Source organism: Hemitrygon akajei, chromosome 11, assembly GCF_048418815.1.
Source record: "Hemitrygon akajei chromosome 11, sHemAka1.3, whole genome shotgun sequence".
Taxonomy (NCBI): Eukaryota; Metazoa; Chordata; class Chondrichthyes; order Myliobatiformes; family Dasyatidae; genus Hemitrygon; species Hemitrygon akajei.
Window position 1 is genome coordinate 80,654,567 of NC_133134.1, and position 21,211 is coordinate 80,675,777.

The 21,211-nt window shown below is 42.8% G+C and overlaps 1 protein-coding gene across 4 annotated transcripts in view; it reads right to left on the reverse strand.

Moving 5' to 3' along the window:
• ash1l (ash1 (absent, small, or homeotic)-like (Drosophila)) overlaps nt 1-21,211 on the reverse strand; it is a 372,059-nt gene that overhangs the window by 105,395 nt on the left and 245,453 nt on the right. For all 4 annotated transcript variants that reach the window (XM_073061208.1, XM_073061209.1, XM_073061207.1 and 1 more), the window contains one exon: nt 2,388-2,461. In XM_073061208.1, coding sequence (XP_072917309.1) covers nt 2,388-2,461 — 74 coding nt within the window. The remainder of the gene's footprint in view (nt 1-2,387; nt 2,462-21,211) is intronic.

The window sequence follows — 21,211 nt, forward strand, 5'->3', positions numbered from 1 at the left end:
CACTTTGGTCACTGCACTAAAATGGACTTTGTTAATACAGTCGGCCCTCTGTATCCGTGGGCTCAACCAACCGCAGATCGAAAATATTCAAAAAAAAATTCCAGAAAGTTCCAAAAAGCAAAACTTGAATTTGCCACGCGCCAAATACTATGCTGAATCCACGCGAATGAAATGATGTGTAGGCATACCCTGCTGTAGCCTCCTGCCATTTCACAGATCCTCACTCTCTCTCCAGCATTTGTTGCTTGAGCATTGTTCATTCTCGTTCATTTGCTACTTGTGTTGTGAGCGAGAGGAAGGAGTTTAAGGCTAGTAAGGGATGGCTGGCTGGCTATGTAAAGCGCTACAGCCTCAAGAACTTAAGGATCACGGGAGAATCGGCATTGGCTGATGCCGAGGCAGCATCAGCGTTCCCAGAAGAGCTACGATGGTTGTGTCTGTACTAAACGTGTACAGACTTTTTCTTGTCATTATTCCCTAAACAATACAGTATAACTATTTACATAGCATTTACATTGTATTAGGTATTATAAGTAATCTAGAGAAGATTTAAAGTATAAGGGAGGATGTGCATAGGTTATATGCAAATACTATGCCATTTTGGTATCCACAAGGGGTCCTGGAACTAATCCCCAGTGGATACCGAGGGACAACTATATTTTGTTCTAAATGTGTTGTAAACATTAGGTTTGATTAGTTAGTGCCAGTTAGCTTAGTCAGTTAGAGTGTGGTGCTAAAAACGCCAAGATCATGGGTTCAATTTCTTTACAGGCCACTGAAAAATGTTCTGTGAGGGACATTCCAGCAGCAACAGAACATTAGCCCTTTCCTAATCCAGTGGAGAAGTTCACTCCCCTGTGACAAAACTGCCTGAGGAGTTTCAGCTCAGATAGTAATTATTTGGGTGGCAGCGTGCCATGGCAGTTAGTGTAATCCTTTACAGTACCAGTGATCCCAGTTCAATTCTGAGTTCATGTGCCTGTGATGCTATTGCAAGTAAGTTTTTCATTGCAAACATATATATACATATATGAGAATAAACTCATCTGTTACTTTGGCGTCCAAGTCCATTATTGGAGGAGAAAGAATGTGGAGGGTGGTGGCAATGAAGGGGACAGGGAATTGGAAGTGTAGTGCAAGAGGCTGCTGATAGGAGCGGACACAGCCCAGATCAATGCAGGCACAGCATCCACAGGAGGCACTGCCTCAAGAAGGCAGCATCTGCTGTTAAGGATTCTCACCATCCAATCATGTCCTCTTGCTGCCACCATTAGGCAGGAAGTACAGAAGCCTAAAGACGCACACTCCCAAGCTCAGTAACAGCTACTTCCCTACGATCAACAGGTTCTTGAACTGACCTACAGAAACCTAATCCTACTTCAACAATGGAACACTACAGATCATGTTTTCCGCTTCATTAAACTTGTTTGATTGTTTTGTTATGCTCAAATGTCTTGTTTTAATCTTCTTTCCCCCCTCTCCAGCATAATTTATGCTGTGTGTTGCCCACACTTGATGCCTGTGATACTGCTGAAGCAGGGTTTTCATTGTACCTGTACCTCACTGTACTTGCGCACGTGACAATAAACTTTAACTGGAGATGACCATAACTGGGTTTCTAAGATAAATCTTAGCTCAAAACATTGACTGTTTATTCCTCTCCATAGATGGCTGCTTGACCTGCTGAGTTCTTCCAGCACTCCGTGCGTGTTGCTTTAAGATAAGTTTTGAGTGCAAGTATGAAGTTGAACAATCCGTGCTGTGAAAGCTCATGGCCACAGGATGATCTGGGGTAAGGGAAGAGCTTGCTCAGGGAAAGCCCAACACAGTTGTTGCCTTTTCCCATACATCCTTCAATTTAAAAATGTTCACTCTCATCCCTCCATATCTATCTCTAATATCCCTGTGAAACCCATCAGCCAGCAACCCCAACAGCACTGCACACTGCCAACAGTGTTGACCAGTATGTTGACCAGCCCCAAATCAAGCTGCTTCACCACAGAAAGACAAGTTTTCAGTTGACTTGGCTCCAAAGCTCCACAATTCCCTCTCTGGACCTTTTTTGTTTCTTGCACTCCTTCTCGAAGGTAGTCCTGAGATACTCCACTGGCCAAAGCTGTTTTAAATGCACCAATATGTCCTTATGGGGCTCCGGGTCAAACATTCATCTAATGAAGCTTATGTCACCGTGGGATGCTTCACTATATTACAAATGGACACAGTTATTCCTGTGTTACTCAACATCTGTCACAACCTCCCTCTAACACCTACCACCACCGTTGCCAGTCAGCGCTGTGCAGAAGTAAGGATGTACTAGAATGGGATGGGAAGCAAGCAGATGATGAGTTTGGAGAGAGATGAAAACAGTTCCCCTCCACATGACGTACCTGATTGTGTTTCCACTGCCACAAGATGTCATATGGCAACTGGAAGTCTATCCTCTTCTGCCTCAAGTACTTGCCTGGGGGGGAAAAAAAGGTTGACATTTAGGATAACTGCAGTAACCAAGGCAAATACATCAGCATCTGCCACAATATTTACCTGTGTGCGTGTCAGACACTTAGTCACTCACTCACTGTGTGTCAGCTTTTACACTCCACACAATGACAGCTTCCCTCTTGCCATTCTGGCTTATTGCACATCCCCAAAAACAAATAGATAGATAGATAGATAGATAGATAGATACTTTATTCATCCCCATGGGGAAATTCAACTTTTTTTTTCCAATGTCCCATACACTTGCTGTAGCAAAACTAATTACAAACAATACTTAACTCAGTAAAAAAAAATATGACACCACATGTTAGAAGGTCAGAATGGGTTAAAAAAGTAGCTTCTTCTGTATTAGTCACCTCAAACCATGATTTGCCAAGTGTGGCCACAGCCCACCTGAGTGAACATTTAGCGCTTAGGACTTTGTAATCTTGTGGTCAGAGGGGTGTGATTACACCCAAGTTTAGCAGGAAACCAGGGAGCCAAGGTGCCATAGTAGCATAGCAGTTATTGAAACACTTTTATCGTTTGGGGTGTCAGGGTTTGGAGTTCAATTCCCATGTCCTTTGTAAGAAAGACTGTATGTTCTTCCTGTGAGCATGTGGGTTTACTCTGGGTACTCCAGTTTCCTCTTACAGTCCAAAGTCACCCAGTTAAGAGGTTAATTGGTCATTGTAAATTGTTCCATGATTAAGTTGGTGTTAAATTGGTGGGTTGCTGGGTGGTGAGGATTGGGCTAGAAGGATCTGCTCCTTGCTGTATCTCTAAATAAATAAATAAACAGCCCTAATTGAGACTTTGTGCTGCCTTTGATTCCGCAACCACCCCCCACCCCCCCCAGAACTGTCCAAGATCACAGGTGATATGTGTGGAGCTAGAACATTACGAGACTGGTGACCTTAAAGGTATCAACAACCACAAAAGGAAGCTGCAGGGGTGGGTACAATTACAATGTCTAGAAGGCACCTGAACAGTTTCATGTATAGGGAAGGTTTGAAGGGACGTGGGACAAACACAATCAAATGGACAAGCTCAGATGGATATCTTGGTCAGCATGGATGAGTTGGGCTGAAGGGACTGTTTCTGTGCTCTATGACCATCTCCTTTCAGCTCTTGATTTATATCATTCCATCAGCCCAGAGACTGAATTAAGCGGCAGTATCCATACCATTCTTCTGCCGAACAGTGTCTAAGGTGTCACCACCAGGGTCGGGGTAAGGGGTGGGGGTGGAAATGAGACCTTGACTTATGTGTGTGACTTAAAGCTTCAGTGTCAGCTGCTGTGCTGCATGCAGTGTGTCATCTTCTGATGCTCTGGCGCAGAGAGGCATCTGTTTGCTCCATTGCAAGAATGAGTGGCAGTTCAAGCTCAAAACATGCTGCTCTAACAAAAATGTACAGTCTATACCTCCACTGTATTCTCCATACCTCCTTGACAATACCTCGATGAGCTTGGTGTTATTACACACACAAATTTTGGAAGGCATAACTCTCACATTGAAATCTGGCGTCAGCCTCCTTACACTGGAATGTATTAAGCTCATATCTCAAGTTTGAGGCCATGTTTTTAGCTTTTACTTATTTAGAGATAAGTATGGTAACAGGCTTTTCTGGCCCAATGAACCCATGCCACCCAATTACACTCGTGTCCAATTAATTTAATAACCTGTCCTGGAAATGTGGGAGGAAACCAATTAGCTGGAGGCAACCCATGCGGTTTCAGGCATAATGTACAAGCTCTTTACAGATAGACAGAACTGAACCCTGGCACTGTAACAGTGCTAAGCTAACCACTACACTACTATGCTTCTCAAGTGCAGCAGTGTTCTCATGCAGTGCCACATTGATGCATGCACCACCCTTTCAAGATGTGCAAGCATACAACAGGCCACTCAGGACTGCTCCACCTTTTAATAACACCACTTTGGTGGATCTGAAGAACATTAATGTCTTTTGCAGATGTTTTGGGAGCATCTCCAGAGCCTGGGACAACAATACTATGATATTAAACACATAGATGATAAATTAAACCACAGTAGCAGGCCCTAATTAGCTTAGAATTAAATGCCCAACTAAAATAATTCCATCTGCCTATACAATGTCGACATTCTTCTGGTTCCTTCACATTCATGTGCCTATTTAGTAACAGTACAATCACTTGAGCTGAGTACGATGCCCTCCTACTGGTGGGTCTTCAGGTGGCTTTAGAGGCCAATCTTGGATTTACGGAAATGGAGAATGCCAGTGCGTGACTTTGTTTAATGTGGAGAGGCTGATGCAAACACAGCCACCATGTGATCCTTGACAGATTGGGGCCAGTGTCAGTAGTATGGAATGTAAGACAACTGAGGACCCTTCAATGCTGCAGCCTTGGTCCACCTTCACACCATTGCGATGTGTCATCATCTTCCAGCAGGTCCACCGTCGAGGGCTTGGTTGGATCATTCATTACCTGGAACTTCCCCTTGACCTTACCACCAGGGGTGACTCTACCAGGAGCTAAGTGCCAGATGACTACACTCCAGACGGCGTTATTTCACTGACACATGCCGATGATAATAAACCTGATTCTGATTCTCTCGAGATCTCGGGAACTCACAAGCTTCTCCACAATGACAAGATGACAAACCTCAGAGAAGTACTGACTAAGAGCCTCTTGAAAGTCACTAACATATTTGCCCCCACCACCAGCCCTGGCAATGCATTCCAGTCATCCACCATTCTGTGTAAAAACCATGCCTGAGTATCCGCATAAAATGCCTGTTCTCTGGTATTACAGGCATTTCAACTCTGGGAAAAAGATCCTGGCTGCCTACTCTACCTATGCTTCTCATAATCTTACAAACCTCTACCAGATCTCCCCTCAGCCTCCAATACTCCAGAGAAAACCACCTAACATTGTCCAATTTCTCCTTATAGTACATGCCCTCTAAGCCAAATAGCATCTTGGTAAACCTCTTCTGTACCCTCTCACCTTCACTCAGAACTGCCTTGGTGAGGCCTGCACATCCTTCCTGTAATGGGACTTGTTAACTGCTGTGCATGAGTTCTCCAATTGGCTGATGCATTTTCCTGCCTCACCAAGGCAATTCTGAGTGAAGGTGAAAAGGACTTTGTTAGTATAAGTCTTCTTTCACAGCATCTCTAGTCTAGCCAGTCCTGCTTGTACCACCTCACTCAAGCTGATATATACTGTGAATTCCACTAATGTAGTTCCAGATTTTCACTAGGTCTTTACTATTTAAAGCAAAAAAAAAGACATTTCAGGTTAAAACCCTGCATTGGTACAGAGAGTGGAGAAGGAGACAATGACGTACCCCCACAAGTGCTACCTGACTTGCTGAGCTCCTCCAGCAGTTTGCTTTCTGCTCCAGATTCCACCATCTGTAGCATCTGGTCTCCCCATTGCTTGGTGCTCTGATGCAGTGTCTTGCCCGGAGCTGCCGACTTACATCTTGTGTTCACAGATGATGACTGACCCACTGAGTTTGTCCAGCATTCTGTTTATTATTTTTCACTGCAGTGTTTTGATGTTTTCTATTGTCCTTCTGCTAGCCACACTTCACATTCAGTACTATTGCCGTCTCCATTCCTTTGGTTTCAGAGATAATTCACAACTGCAAAACTTGGAAGATGTCCACACTTGCACCCACAGTGATATTCTTAACACCAGGGCAATACACACAAAATGCTGGAGAAACTCAGCATCTGCAGAATCTCGTGTTTATAATATTCTTAACACCTTCATTTACTTTGACGAACACAAACCAAAAATATATCAAAGAGAGCTTGAGAAAGCAGTTAATCTTTGGAGGTTCTGTGAATCCACTGATGAGTCACATTTTATACTGTGGGGAATTACAACTTAAGCTTTCCATCGTGCCACTGCTGAACGAACACAAACACATGCAATTGCTCTTCGCAAAACAAAAAAGAAAACATGCTGGAAATACTCATCAGGTCTGGCCACATCTGTATGAAGGCCATAAGATAGTGGATCAGAACTAGGCCATTGGGCCCATCGAGGCTGCTCTATCAATCGATCATGGCTGATTTGTTTTCCCTTATCAAAAAGGGAATATTTATTTATAATCAAGAACCTATCAACCTCCACATTAAATATATCCAGTGAATTGGCCTCCACAGCCGTCTGTGGCAATGAATTCCACAGGTTCACCACACTCTAGCTAAAGGAATTCCTCATCTCATTTATAAAATGACATCCTTGTTTTCTGAGGCCGTGTCCTCTGGTCCTAGACTCTCCCACTATAGAAAACTTACTCTTGACATCTACTTTGATAAAGTAAGCCAAAGACAGCATGGTTTCCTTAAGAGGAAACCTTGCCTGACAAATCTGTTAGAATTCTTTGAGAAAATACCAGGCATAGAAATACCAGACAAGGAGAGTTGGCGAATGCTATTTACTTGAATTTTCAGGCGGCCTTTGACAAGGTGCCACACATGAAACTACTTAGCAAGATAAGAGCCCATATAAGGGGGGAATCTCATTGAAATATATTGAATATTGAAAGGCTGAGACAGAGTGGATGTAGAGAGGATGTTTATTTACAAAGTTCAAAATAAACTTAATATCAAAGTACATACATATCACCAAATACAGCCCTGAGATTCATTCTCTTATGGGTGTACTCACTAAATCCAATAACTATAATAGAATCAATGAAGGACCACATCAACAGGGCATCCAACCAGTGTGCAAAAGACTGTACAAATTATAAAAAAGAAATAATAATAATAAATAAATAAGCAATAAATACCAACATGAGATGAAAGGTCCTTGAAAGTGAGTCCATAGGTTGTGGGAATATTTCAGTGATAGGGTAAGTGAAAGCGAGAGAACTTATCCGCTTTGGTTCAAGAGCCTAACGGTTGAGGGGTAATAACTGTTCCTGAACTTGGTGGTGTGAGTCCTGAAGCTCCTATACTTTCTTCCTAATGGCAGCAGTGAGAAGAGAGCATGGCCTAGGTGGTGGGGTTCCCTAATGATGGATGCTACTTTCCTGTGACAGCGCTCCGTGTAGATGTGCTCGGTGGTGGGAAGTGCTTTACCCGTGATGGACTGGGCCACATCCACGACCTTCTGAAGGATTTTCTGTTCAAGGGCATTGTGTTTCCCCATCAGGCTGTGATGCAGCCAGTCAATATACTCTTAAGCACTCATCTATAGAAGTTCGTCAAAGTTTTCGATGTCACGCCATATCTTCACAAACTCCTAAGGAAATTGAGGCGCTGCTGTGCTTTCTTCATAATTGCACTTACGTGCTGGGCCCAGAACAGGTCCTCTAAAATGATATCAATGAGGAATTTAAAATTGCTGACTCTCTCCGAATGATCCCCCAATGAGCACTGGCTCACGGACCTGTGTTTTTCTCCTCTTGGAATAAATAATCAGCTCCTTAGTCTTGCTGACATTGAGTAAGAGATTGTTGTTGTGGCATCATTCAGCCAGATTTCCAAACTCCCCTCCATATGCTGATTTGTCACCACCTTTAATTCGGCCTACAACAGTGGTGTTGTCAGTATACTTGAATGTAGCATTGGAGCTGTGCTTAGCCACATAGTTATAAGTATAAAGCGAGCAGAGCAGAGGACTAAGCACACAGCCTTTGTTGCATCTGTACTGATGGAGATTGTGAAGGAGATATGATTGCCAACTGAACTGACTGGGGTCAGCAAGTGAAGAAATCAAGGATCCAATTGCACAAAGAGATACTGAGGCCAAAGTCTTGGAACTTATTGATTAGTTTTGAGGGGATGATAGTATTGAATGTCAAACTGTAGTTAATAAAGAACATCCTGATGTTTAGCTATTCCATGGTTGAGTGAAGAGATGAGACATCTGCTGATGACCTGTTGTGCTGCTAGGCAAACTGGAGCAGAATCAAGTCGCTTAGAAACACAGAGATATCAGGGGTAAGTTTTTTTTATGCAGAATGGGCTGCTGGTGACAGTGGTAGAGGTGGGTATGATAGGGTCTTTTAAGAGACTTCTGGACAGGTATATGGAGCTCAGAAAAATAAGAGGCTATGGGTAACCCTAGGTAATTTCTCAGGTAAGGACATGTTCGGCATAGCTTTGTGGGCCGAAGGGCCTGTATTACGCTGTAGGTTTTCTATGTTTCTCCATGTTTTGATGGTCAAAGTGAGCACAGAAGGCATTGAGCTCATCTGGAGTCTGGAGCATTGAGCCTTGTCACTTGATTTAACTTTATAAGAGGTGATATTATTCTAGCCCTGCCACAACTGTCAAGCATCCTTCACTGATTTGGGCTTAGTCAGGAATTGCCACTTTGCCCGTGAGATGGCTCTCCGGAGATTGTACCTGGACCTCCTGTAACTTTCTTGGTTGCCAGACTTGAATGCCTCTGATCTGGCCCTCAGCAGATTGCAGATCTCATGATCCATCCAGGGCTTCTAGCTGGGGAAGACTCTGAATTTTTTTGTGAGGACACACTCATCTACAACTATTTTTTAAAAATCCGTGACAACCATGGTGTATTCATTCAGGTCCACAGATGAGTCTTCAAACACTATAGTGGGTGAATCTAGGATCAGAGGGCACAGCCTTAGAATAGAGGGATGTCCATTTAAAACAGAGGTGAGAAGGAATTTCTTTAGCCAGAAGGTGGTAAATCTGTGAGATTCATTGCTATGGACAGCTGAGGAGGCCAAGTCATGAGTATATTTAAAGCAGAGGTTGATAAGTTCTTGTTTAGTCAGAGTGCTAAAGTATGGGGAGAAGGCAAGAGAATGGAGTTAAGAGGGATAATCAGTCATGATGATCCAAGTGGTCTAATAAGCCGAGTGGCCTAACTCTGCTCCTATGTCTTATGATCTCTATGCAGGCTTTCAATATTTGATAGGTTTCAATGAGATCCCTCTCCTCCTTCTTCTAAACTCCAGTGAATACAGGCCCAGAACCATCAAATGCTCCTCATACATTAACCTTTATATTCCATTTTCGTAATTGGGATCAAAACTGCTCATAACGTGGTCCAACCAATGCCTTACAAGACCTCAGCATTACATCCTTGCTCTTATATTGTAATCCTCTGGAAATGAATGCTAACAAAAGAGGTAGATCTCCAACCTGAAAATGTAGACTATCCCACTCTCCACAGACTCAGACGACCTGTTGAGTATTCCCAACATCTTCTGTGTTTGCTTTAGATTTCCAGCATCCACAGTTTTCTTTACGAGTTTCATGACCATTTGTGATTAGGATAGAAACATCTGAGAACCTTGCATTTATTGTGAGAGAGGTTTTGAGATTCCCATACTCATTTCTGGCCAACAAACTGTAATTACACCAATCTTTAAAATATAAATTTTCATTGTGCAAATGAGTGACCAAGCAAGACTGTATCATGGTGTCTTGAGTAAAACACACACAAAATGCTGGAGGAGGTCAGGCAATATCCATGGAGAAGAATAAATAATCGACTTTTTGGACCAAGACCCTTCATCAGGCTCCTGAATTTCTCCAACAGTGTGTCACTCTGTAGAATATCGTGTGTTTATTATGGACTACATGCTGAAGTACCAGAGCAGATCAGCCTCACAACACTCCCAATCAACACTGCAAGTACTCTGGCTCAGATGAAACAGCTGGAAATCAAGCACATGACTCTCACAGTTAAGTTGGAGGAAAATGCTTTAAGCTCAATCCTCCAGCCTGGTCCCTTGCCTTTCCACAGCCCAGATGTCAGAAAGACTCCTCTGTAAACTCCAGAAGGACATCCCTCTAGAACAGAGATGAGGAGGAATTTCTTCAACTGGAGAATCTGTGGAATTTATTACCAACAATGGCTGCAGAGGCCATGTCTTGGGTATATTTAAAGTGGAAGTTGACAGCTTAATTAGTAAGCATGTCAAAGATTACGGGGAGAAGGCAAGAGAATGGGGTTAAGGAGGATAATAAATCTGCTTAAATGATTGAATGGTGGAACAGTCTCAATGTGCCAAATGGTCTAATTCTGCTCCATCAAATCTTACGGGCTTATAAACCAATGCCCTGAGTTTCATGGTCTACAGTTCAGAATCAGGTTTATTATCACCGGCATGTGTTGTGAAATTTGTTAACTTAGCAGCAGTAGTTCAATGCAATACATAATATAGAAGAAAATAATAATAATAAATAAGTAAATCAATTACAGTTTGTGTATATTGAATAGATTAAAAATCGTACAAAAAACAGAATATCTATTAAAAAAGTGAGGTAGTGTTCACAGGTTCAATGTCCATTTAGGAATCAGACAGCAGAGAGAAAGCAGCTGTTCCTGAATCGCTGAGGGTGTGCCGCCTACCTGATGGTAACAGTGAGAAAAGGGCATGGAAGTCCTTAATAATGGACGCTGCCTTTCTGAGGCACTGCTCCCTGAAGATGTCCTGGGTACTTAGTAGGGTAGTACCCAAGAAGGACCCAACTAAATTTACAACCCTTTGCAGCTTCTTTTGGTCCTGTGCAGTAGCCACCCCCATATCGGACAGTGATGCAGCTTGTCAGAATGCTCTCCACAGTACATCTATAGATTCACTCCAGCATTCTGAAGCCTCCACAATGGTAATATCTAATTGTTGTGTAACAAATCCTAGTCTGTTCCCTTCTACCATTCAATAGATGAGGTACTTTATTCTGCACACTGTTGCTTTTTCCCTTGTACTACCTCAATGCACTGATGTGAGGAAATGGTCTGTATGGATCAAAGTTCAAAGTAAATTTATTATCAAAGTACAAATACGACAACCTTGAGATTTGTTCTCGTGAACGTACATAGTAAATCCAAGAAACATAAGAGAATCAATGGAAGACCACTCTACAGGATGAACAAACAACCAATGTGCAAAAGACAACTGTGCAAATACAAAAGAAAATAAACAAACAGGCAATAAATATTGAGGATACAAGATGAAGAGTTCTTAGGTTGTGGGAACAGTTTAGTGATGGAATGAGTGAAATTGAGTGAAGCTATTCCTTCTGGTTCAAGAGTTTGATGGCTGAAGGGTAATAATTGTTCCTGAACCTGGTGGTGTTGGTCCTGAGACTCCTGCACCTTCTCTCGATGGCAGCAGCAAGAACAGAGCATGGCCTAAAGATGGTGGTGATGGTGGGATGATCCTTGATGATGGTGGCGTGCAAAATGCCCTTTTACACTGTACCTTGGTATCCGTGATAGTGTCAAACCAAATTTACTAAATGACTGCACTGTCTGAGAACAGTAAATGACCTGGGAACCTGGCGAACATCTCTCCTTCATATGTTTTACTTTCCACTTCTACAAGCTGGCTAGGCATGTTGATAGGGTGACGGCAACCTGTGAGGATTTATTGGCCGTGGAACAGGCTGTGATGTCTGCATGCACGATGAAACACTACACAAGAAGTACGGCGGTGTCAGTTTCCAGCAGGTTTTGTTGAATCCTGTAGGGTGGTGGTGATGTTCACTTCTTGGATCACACTTCACTGGCAGCCTCGTTGGCTCATGGAACAAGTTCTTTCTCAGTAGCTGCCTTGATCACATACCACAGGCACATGACTTACGTCACAGAAGACAAAGTGAACAAGAGGCAGATATTCAATAAAGCATTCCACCTTCCTCTACTCCTGCATAGCCACTTGTTGACATTAATGCCATTGGATCTGTGCTGGACAGAGCGCTGCCCACTGCTTAAAGCCTTATTTGAACTGCCTTGTTTATTTGATCTATCTTTTTTTCTCCAGTGAAATTCTTTAAAACTGATTGTACAGATCCAAGGACGAACGCAACCCTTCGCAAAGCATTACGTCTCATTATTTCCTTCTTTCAAAGCAAAAGCCAGATGCCCATTCTTGCATGCTCCAGTGCTGAGAAATGAGCAGATGGATTGCCAGGAAGAATCACACCACAAGATAGATATTAGGAGATGAATTATAAACACAAGCCTGAGAGACAGCTTTCAGTTATTGTGCACTTGCAGAAGGCAGAGTTCTTCAGCTGTGTGGCACTGTACAAAAGCACCTTCCTCTTCACTGTTTCCTCCTATTCTAATCTAAAGCTGGTAAGTAACAAGGTTGTTGAACAAGGTCGTCAAAGATGGATTACAACAAGAACAAGAAGAAATCCAATACAAAAACTCAATTCAAGGTAAAGTACCATTTCATTTCCATGCACTTGGAATTCTAAAAACAACAGGACAGTGATTAGTTAAAATATATGCAGATGCTATGGATAAATTTTCCAGCTGACCATTTTAAGTCCTTTTCTTTTCCACCCCAACTCTCTCAGCAACTTGAGTATCAGTTATCTCCATCAGGACCCAGAACCACATCCAAACCAAATGCTACAGCATTTTCTCTCATTAAAACACAGTTCCTTCTTTAATCAATTTGGATCATGGACTCCTCTTGTGTTCCAACTTCTGCTTGCAGAATTCCACCTCAGGCTTACCCTGTATATATACTAAAGCTATCATTCGTTATTAATGCCCTACTGGTAATAAGCCAGGTGAACTAGAACCACTTGAGTGGCTGAAACAGTATCTCTGGACACAGCTTATAAGTGAATGGGAGAGGGTGTGCAAAAGCTGGAGAGAGAGAGAGCTGCGTAGAAATAACCAAAAGTACAATTCTAGCAAGTTCTACAAATGTACCATGGAGAGTGTTTTAACTGGTTGCATCATCGAGTACTGAAGGGCCACTGGATTATAAACTCAAGAAGCTCTATCATGGGACATATTCAAAAGGTGATGACTCAAGAAGACAGCATCCATCATTAATGACCCCCATCAGCCAAGATATGCCCTCTTCTCATTACTACCATCAGAGGTGTAGGAGCCTGAAGACACGCACTCAATGCTTTAGAAATGCTTTTTCCACTCCACCATCAGATCTTTGAATGGACAATGAACCCATGAACACTACCTCTCTTTCTGTACTACTTATTGTTAATATACATATGTACTGTAATTTAGGTTTTTTTATGTATTGCACTGCTACTGCAAAACAAAAATCTTCACAAGATATGCCAGTGATATTAATTATTTTTCAGATTCTTGAGGCTTTGTTAATGCCATTGAAGTCAGACATAATAACTAAGCATATTTGTGCTACTGGCTAGAGGCCAGAGAAAAATCTAAAAACAGACATGTACATCTCGCATCAAATACATTTGCTGCGAATCCTTAATTCCCTTGAACACAGGGGCTCCCTGAGGCTCAATGCAATATTGTACTAAGTTGCAGGCAATAGATGTTGCTAAGCTTTGGGACCATACTCACTAATTTAAAAAAAAACTGTATTTTTAGACTTCGCCTGTTGTCCTTCGCTGTTACTCTCTGGCAAAGTGGAATTTATTCCTTGAGACCACACTGATCTGGGTATGAGAAAAGGGGTCTTCAGACTTGGGCCCCTTGGATACTTACTGTGGTTATTGGCAACCCCGGGTGATGTTGATACATTGAAAGGAAGCAGTTGGAACAACTCAAATGTGAGGAATGCCAGAAGGCAAATGTATGTCAACCACCTCTGACTCACTCTTCACTCAAATATATACACTCAGTGGCCTCTTTATTAGGTACACTTGTACACCTGCTTGTTAATGCAAATATCTAATAAGACAATCAAGTGGCAGCAACTCAAGGCACATAAAGGTGCAGACATAGTCAAGAGGTTCAGTTATTGTTCAGACTGAATGGGGTAGAAATGTGATTTAAATGATTTTGACCATAGAATGACTGTTGGTACAAACACGTTGGTTTTAGTATCTCAGAAACTTATCTTCTGAATTTTCACATACAGCGGTGTCCGGACTTTGTGGGCAAAAACGCCTTGTCAGGAAAGAGGTCAGAGGAGAATGGCCAAATTGGTTCAAGCCAGACAGGAACTCAAATAACCACACGTTACAACAGTGGTGTGCAGAAAAGCATCTCTGAATGCACAACACGTTGATATGGAAGTGGATGGATTAAGCAGCAGAAGGCCACAAACATATCCTCAGTGGTCACTTTATTGAATACAGGAGGTACTTCTGAGTGGAGATGGATTAGGACTGAGGCTTGTTCCACTGGTAAACCTGCAGTTATAAGTACATATTGATTATCATGGCATCCCCTACATCAGCCTAAAGAATGGTGGATATAAAATGTAGGGAACTGCTTTGTGCAATGCTTTTCTATAATCAGTATGAATGCAACTCCACAAAGACACAGGGCAAGTGCTACAGAAGCTGCTGGTAAGCCAGCAGTTTCAGTCATGTGTACAAGTACGGTGAGGTTCAGGTAGAATGAAACACTTGCAGCAGAATCACAGCCACACAAAGAATATAAATGATATATAAACACAGGAAATTCTGCAGATCCAGGTCAAGATGGCACCTGCGTACAATGTTCCTTTGGTTGCCTCCTGGATAGATTGTGAAACCAGATTATTTCACTTCTTTTATGTTTCTTTTTTGTGATTCTGGAACTGTTGGAACCTGTGATTTGCTGTTGGAGATTGTTTGGGTGCTCTGCATTCTTGGAAACAGAGACAGTGTGCATAAACTTTGTGGCAGGCAGGCTGTGGTGTAAGCCGTTGTCCAACTCCATATTCTCGATTAAAGTTTCCATTTTTTGCCGATTAAAGGTTGAAGCATCAAGGCGAATGCAGAAGGCGAATGCCAGCTGCCTGTCTTTTGATGGCTCTGCTATGGAGGGGGAAGGGAATGCTGCTGGGCTCAGAGAATGATGCCCAGGATTTTTGCGTTTGAATGTGGACTTGGCACTACAGCCTTTTTTTCAGTCTTATAGTTTTTTTATATTCTGTGTTTTTCGCCTGATCTTTCTTGTTTTTCTTTGTGCAGAAGGAGAGATTTGGGGGTTGATATGCCTGTTACGTTTTGTTCATTTTTCATTGTGTGGAAGGAGGAATATGGGGGTAGATGTGTCTGTTCCCTTTCAGTCCAATTTTTTGTGCGGGGAGAGGGGATTTTGGGGGTGTTGATCGTGCTGCCTTTCTTGGTTTCATGGCTACTGTGAGAAGAATCTCAAGTTGTATACTTTGATAATAAATGAACTTTTAACCTTTAAATGCTGGAAATCCAGAGCAAAACACACAAAATGAGTCAATGGAAATGAATAAATAGTCGACAACTGGGCTGACAGCCTTCATTAGGACAGGAAAGGGGCAGAAGCTAGAATAAGGTGGTGGGGGAGGGAAGGAAGGAGTTACAAGCCAACAGGTGATAGGCAAAACCAGGTGAAGGGAAAGGTGAATGGGTGAGGAAGGGGGTGTAACGAAGTGAGAAGCTGGGAGATGATAGGTGGAAAAGGTAAAGGGCTACAGAAGAAGAAATCTGATAGGAGAGGAGAGTGGACCATGGGAAGAAAGGAGTTCCTGATGATGAAAGAGGAAAAAAAATGACTGCGCAAAAACAAAACAAATTAAGGCAAAAATCAGGGAGAAGTGCATTATAGTGCAAGAGGGAGTCTGTAGTGTTACTGAAGGTGACATTACAGCTGTGCTGGCTGGTTCCAGATCCTGATGGCCATATGAAAGTATCTGTTCCTGGACCTCGTAATGTGGGACATCAGGCTTCTGTACCTCCTGCTTGACAGTAGCAGCGAGACTCTGCAGTCTTGCAGTTTGTAGACTCAGGAGAGAAGGAGGAATAGCTCACACAAAAATCTAACATGTTCCAGATTGCTGCCCGGTAATTTGAATGACTCTCCCTAGGCACTAAGGTGCTTCCAGCAGATTTTGCTTTTATTGCCACAGGCCCCTAACAGAGTGGACCATTAGGAGCAGATGAGCCAAAAAAAGGAGAAGTAGAAGCCAAACTAAACACATCCTCCTTGGACATTCTTAACAGCACATTTCAATTTCTAGGTAGAACAAGAATCAGTAAACGAGGACCTTAGCTGAGATACTAATTCCTACTAATACAAGGCCATCACAGGCAGAGCCTGCCACACTAATGGGAGCCTCTACAGGTGGCTCTGCCTCAAGAAGATGACATCTATTATTAAGAATACCCACCAGCTAGATCATACTGTCTTCTAACTGATAGAGAGGCCTAAAAACCCACATTACAAGGTTAGATTGATCTTGGAGTAGGTTAAAAGTTTGGCACAACATCGTGGTTCTATTTTCTTATTTGCAAAGCAGCCCAGTACATGGCATCATCTGCAAATGTAGGTGCTGTTAAGCAGAATCTGGCCATGTGATCATGAATGGCAAGGAGTAGAGGCTGAAGGCGCAACCTTGTGGAGCACCAGAGTTTAGAATAATTGTGGCAATTACTTGCTGATTGCACTCTGTTGTTAAGGAAGTCAAAGGAGAATTTAGTTGCTGACTCCCAAGGTCTGGAGTTGGTGACAAGTTTGCTTGAAATTAGAGTAGTAAAGGTGGAGCTGTAGTCAACAAACAATTGTCTAACATTACTGTCTTTACAGGATGAGTGCAGGACCAGTGAGATGATGTCTGCTGTAGATCTGTTTCAGAAGTATCTGATGGGCGAGTGTAGAGGGAGCTTCACTCTGTGTCTGACCCTGGGAGTGTGGAGGGGTTTTCACTCTGTCAGACCCCAGGAGTGTTTGATGGGGTTGTGTAGAGGGAGCTTCACTCTGTATATGAACTTGTGGAACGAGCTGCCAGCAAGTTTTGCATGTGTACTCGATTTCAACATTTAAGGGAAGTTTGGATATGTACATGGATGGTAGGGGTATGGAAGGCCATGGCCCCAGTTCAGGTCGATGGGAGTAAGCATTTTAAATGGTTCGGCACAGACTGGATGGGCCAAAGGGCCTGGTTCTGTGCTGTAGTTCTCTAAAGTCTACGAACCAGGTTCACAAACAGTTACTTTCCTTCAACATCAGGCTCTTGAACTGATCTGCACAATACCAACACTACCTCAGCATTACAACACTCAGGACCATGTCTTGTACTACCATGGACTTATCACTGATTGTGTTTGGTTTTTTTTGGATGAAGCTCTTGACTTAGTAGTCTTTTTTTACCCCCCCCTTGTAATTCTATGTATAATTTATACTCTATGTTGTCTGTACTTAATGTGCCGGTGCAGGGACAAGCAAAATTTTTATTGTACCATAACCTTTCTGGCCTTGTGCACATGACAACAAACTTGACTTGACTACCCAAATTGCCAGTCAGTTATCTGGGGTGAGGAACCAGGCTGGGAATGGCCCAAGGGAACAGAGACCCAGAGAGAGGGCAGCTGCTCTGGTATCAGGTGGGATCTGTGCTCCTAAATGCATTAGTTTCTTCAGAACCAGATAAAAGGAATAAGGGAACATCAAATGCAGCAGATTATCATTTTTAGTAATAACTCAAATATGGAGGGGGGAGGGGAAGGATGAGGTTGAGGAGAAACAATCATCTGGTGGAACTCAGCATCTGTGGGGAAAGGGGGTAAATAAACTGTTGATGCTTTGGGTTAAAACCCTGTATCAAGACTCCTTTTCTCCCTTCATCTTCCAAATGAAGACAAACGGGTCTAGAAAAGGAAGTTTCAGAAATGGTACACATGAATTTGAGAGCAGGGTGTAAGTTATTGGCAAAGAAGATAAAACATGAAATCCACAGGAGTGCAGGAAGCAGTCAATGTCACAGAGAAAGAATCAGGAGTGGTACCAGAGAAGGTATCGCACAGCAACTGTTGCATGCAGCCAATGAAAAGACATGAAGGTGCCCATGTTTATACTTTTAATCTGCAGGAAGTGAAAGAAGTCAAGAGAAGTTATTCAGGGTGAGGACATGTTCAGCCAGTCCTGATGCAGGGCTTTGACCTGAAATGTTGATAATTCACCTCTTCCCACAGATACTGTTAGACCCACTGAGTTCCTCCAGCAGAGTGCTTGTTGCTTTGGATTCCAGCATCTGTCTCCTATGTCCCAAATCTATTCACTGTACTGCCTCAGTCATTGAAAAGAATAATAAGTGTGGTCTTTAAAATTAACTGAATGCCTTGCCAAAGATCAGCAAACATGAGGTAAACCAGCAGATCCATTCAAACTAACCAGGCAGCTCATCAGTGTGTGAATTACACTGAGGCAAGGTTTTCTACTTAGAAATACTTCATTCAACTCGAGAGGTGAGAGGTGCCAAGGAGAAGTGAAAATATTTAGAATTTCATTCTCCCCCAGTACTCCCCTTGACCTTACCAAATAAAACAAATGTCTGCTTTCAAGCACTGTGGAGGACTGCCAAGTGCAGAAAGCTGTTAACAGAGGGCAGCTGCTGGCAAACCCAAAGGCTCTTAACCCCTGTAACTTTGCTCACTGTTTAAGAGTATTTTACCCCAAAGGAATGTGAAGTAATTAACACGACCTTTATCTTTATGCACTGTTTATTTTATCTGACTTTCTCAGTGGTAACGGCTGCTGCAGGGGAAAGCTGAAGGCATCACACATTGGCGGGTCTGTAATAAATAATCCCTGCCTCCACCTCCCTTGCACCCTTTCAGCTCTGCAGAATTTACAGGAATATATCCAGCCAGTGTTGCAAGTGGTAAATGAATACAAAGCTGTAAATGGCAGCTTGATACAGTAAACCTGAGCTGCAAGCAGAGGGGAAGGATTCCAAACCCTCCTGTTGTGTGTAGTAGTAAGATCTGAACTTACCTCAGGGTTTCCTGGGAAGATGGTGGTGCGCTCAGACGCAGTGGCCTCTAAGGGAGTCAAAGGTCTACCCCATCAGCGAGTTGTCGCTAGCAGAAATGAACTACATTGCTGCCTGCTACAGAAAGGAATTGGTATCGGGGTGCACGAAGACAGTGTGCATTCTAACAGCGACTGATTGCCTCGAACATTTTTCTTGCAATCGCATGATCAAGGCCCTATTAGACATTGGTAATGCAGAATACTGCAAGCCATTTCACTGGTTCATTGATAAGTCTGACATCGGAGGAGATGCATGGCCTTGGTTGTAGTGCCGTGGGGTCCCTTATTGCGACTGCTCCTGAGAGGTGATGCCAGAAGTGTGGCATAGTGCCAATGCTGGATTGGGGGCTGGCACCTCCCGTTGGTGCTGCTCTCCAGTATTCGCTTGGTGGAACACAAGCTGGACTGCGTTTATCTGCGGGCTGCTGCAGTCTTGTTCTTACTGACAACATCCATGGATTTGATCTTGGGCTATTTATTGTGTGACTGTATGTTTACTGTTATCTGATGTGTTACAGGTGCCTGTACTATGTATGACTGTTGGTACTGTGTTTTGCACTCTGGCCCTGGAGCATCATCGCTTCGTTTGCCTGTATTCACGTATGGCTGAATGACAATTAAACATGAACTTCAACTTGTTTAGGAAAATGACTAAGTAGATTTCCTTGCCATGTCACTGGCCTTTGTTGACTGATGCCTCTGCATATATCTAAAAGATATGGGAATAGCAATTGAGTGACTGTTGGAAAAGAATCCTGTGCCTGGGAATTACAGCTCACTTGGATTTGGTGAGAATGGTGAAAACATACAAATCTATCCAGTTTCGAAAAGATGGCTACTGAAGCAAAGGCAAATGACCCTGATACACTGTGTAACACTGGGTTATGGCCCTGTGTGGGATAGACTGCTCCTTCAACTTCTGATTAGGGTTCTTGGTCCAAAACATTGACTATTTATTTCTCTCCATAAATGCTGCCTGACCTGCTGAGTTTGTCTAGCATTTTGTAAGTGCTTCAATGTCAGCTGGTTTTGCATTGCAAAATATAATTTGCAGAGAAGAGTGGATGTGCATTTGAAAATTGTTTCACTGGACGTTAAGTGCTCTGGGGCACCCTGTGGGTGTGAAATGTGTGTGGTATGAATGTTCTCTCACTGAGGCACCACTGCTTAGCACCGGAAAAAGACCAGTAATATCACTGAGAATTCCTTCCACCCTGCTCATGGACTGTTCCACTCCCATCAGGGAGGAGCCTACATAACATCCACACCAGGACCACTAAACTCAAAAACCATTACTCGCCCCAAGCGATAAGGCTGATCAACACTGCACTCACTAACCCACCCCTCCACATGGCCCATAACTGTTACTTTATCATTTCCTGTCAGAGTCACCTTATGTACAGATACTCCTGTGCCTAGCGTCATTTAATGCAGTGATTCTCAACTGTTTTTTGGGGCTCTTCTCAGATTCCATGGCCCCACTTTCAAACAGCGATACAACATAAACAGATAGACAGAAAATCATTTATTATTGAACACCAAGAAAACTTGAACATTCTGACATACTTGACAAAACTTTAAACAAAAGACTGTATGAAATTAAACATCTATCAGGCCTAATGCGATCCTTGAGCTTGCTTTTTTCCAAGTTTCATGATATCAGGCTCCAAATTAGACAATGACAGTCGGAGGTCACCTCTTGGTGTGATATCAATTCTGTTCCTGGATTTTGTCAGGGAAACTACCTTGCAGAATCTGCTCTCAACCAAATATATTGAGGGAAAGGCAATAAAAAAAAATTTTGGCTTTTTCCCACAGAATTGTAAATTTATTTGGCAGATCACACTTGATCCAGAAATCTTTTTGAAACTGACTGAACTGACAGCTAAAAAAGCCTAGTAAGACACGCTGATCTTCAGAGTATGAAGTATAGCGATAATGGATTCGAGAACTCTTGATTGAATACGTTGACTCGGTGCAGTCTGATTCGCGACTGACTCTGAAGTGAGTCTGTGTGGGAGGAACTTAAGCAATGAATTTACCAGGTGCGCCGAATTCAAATGG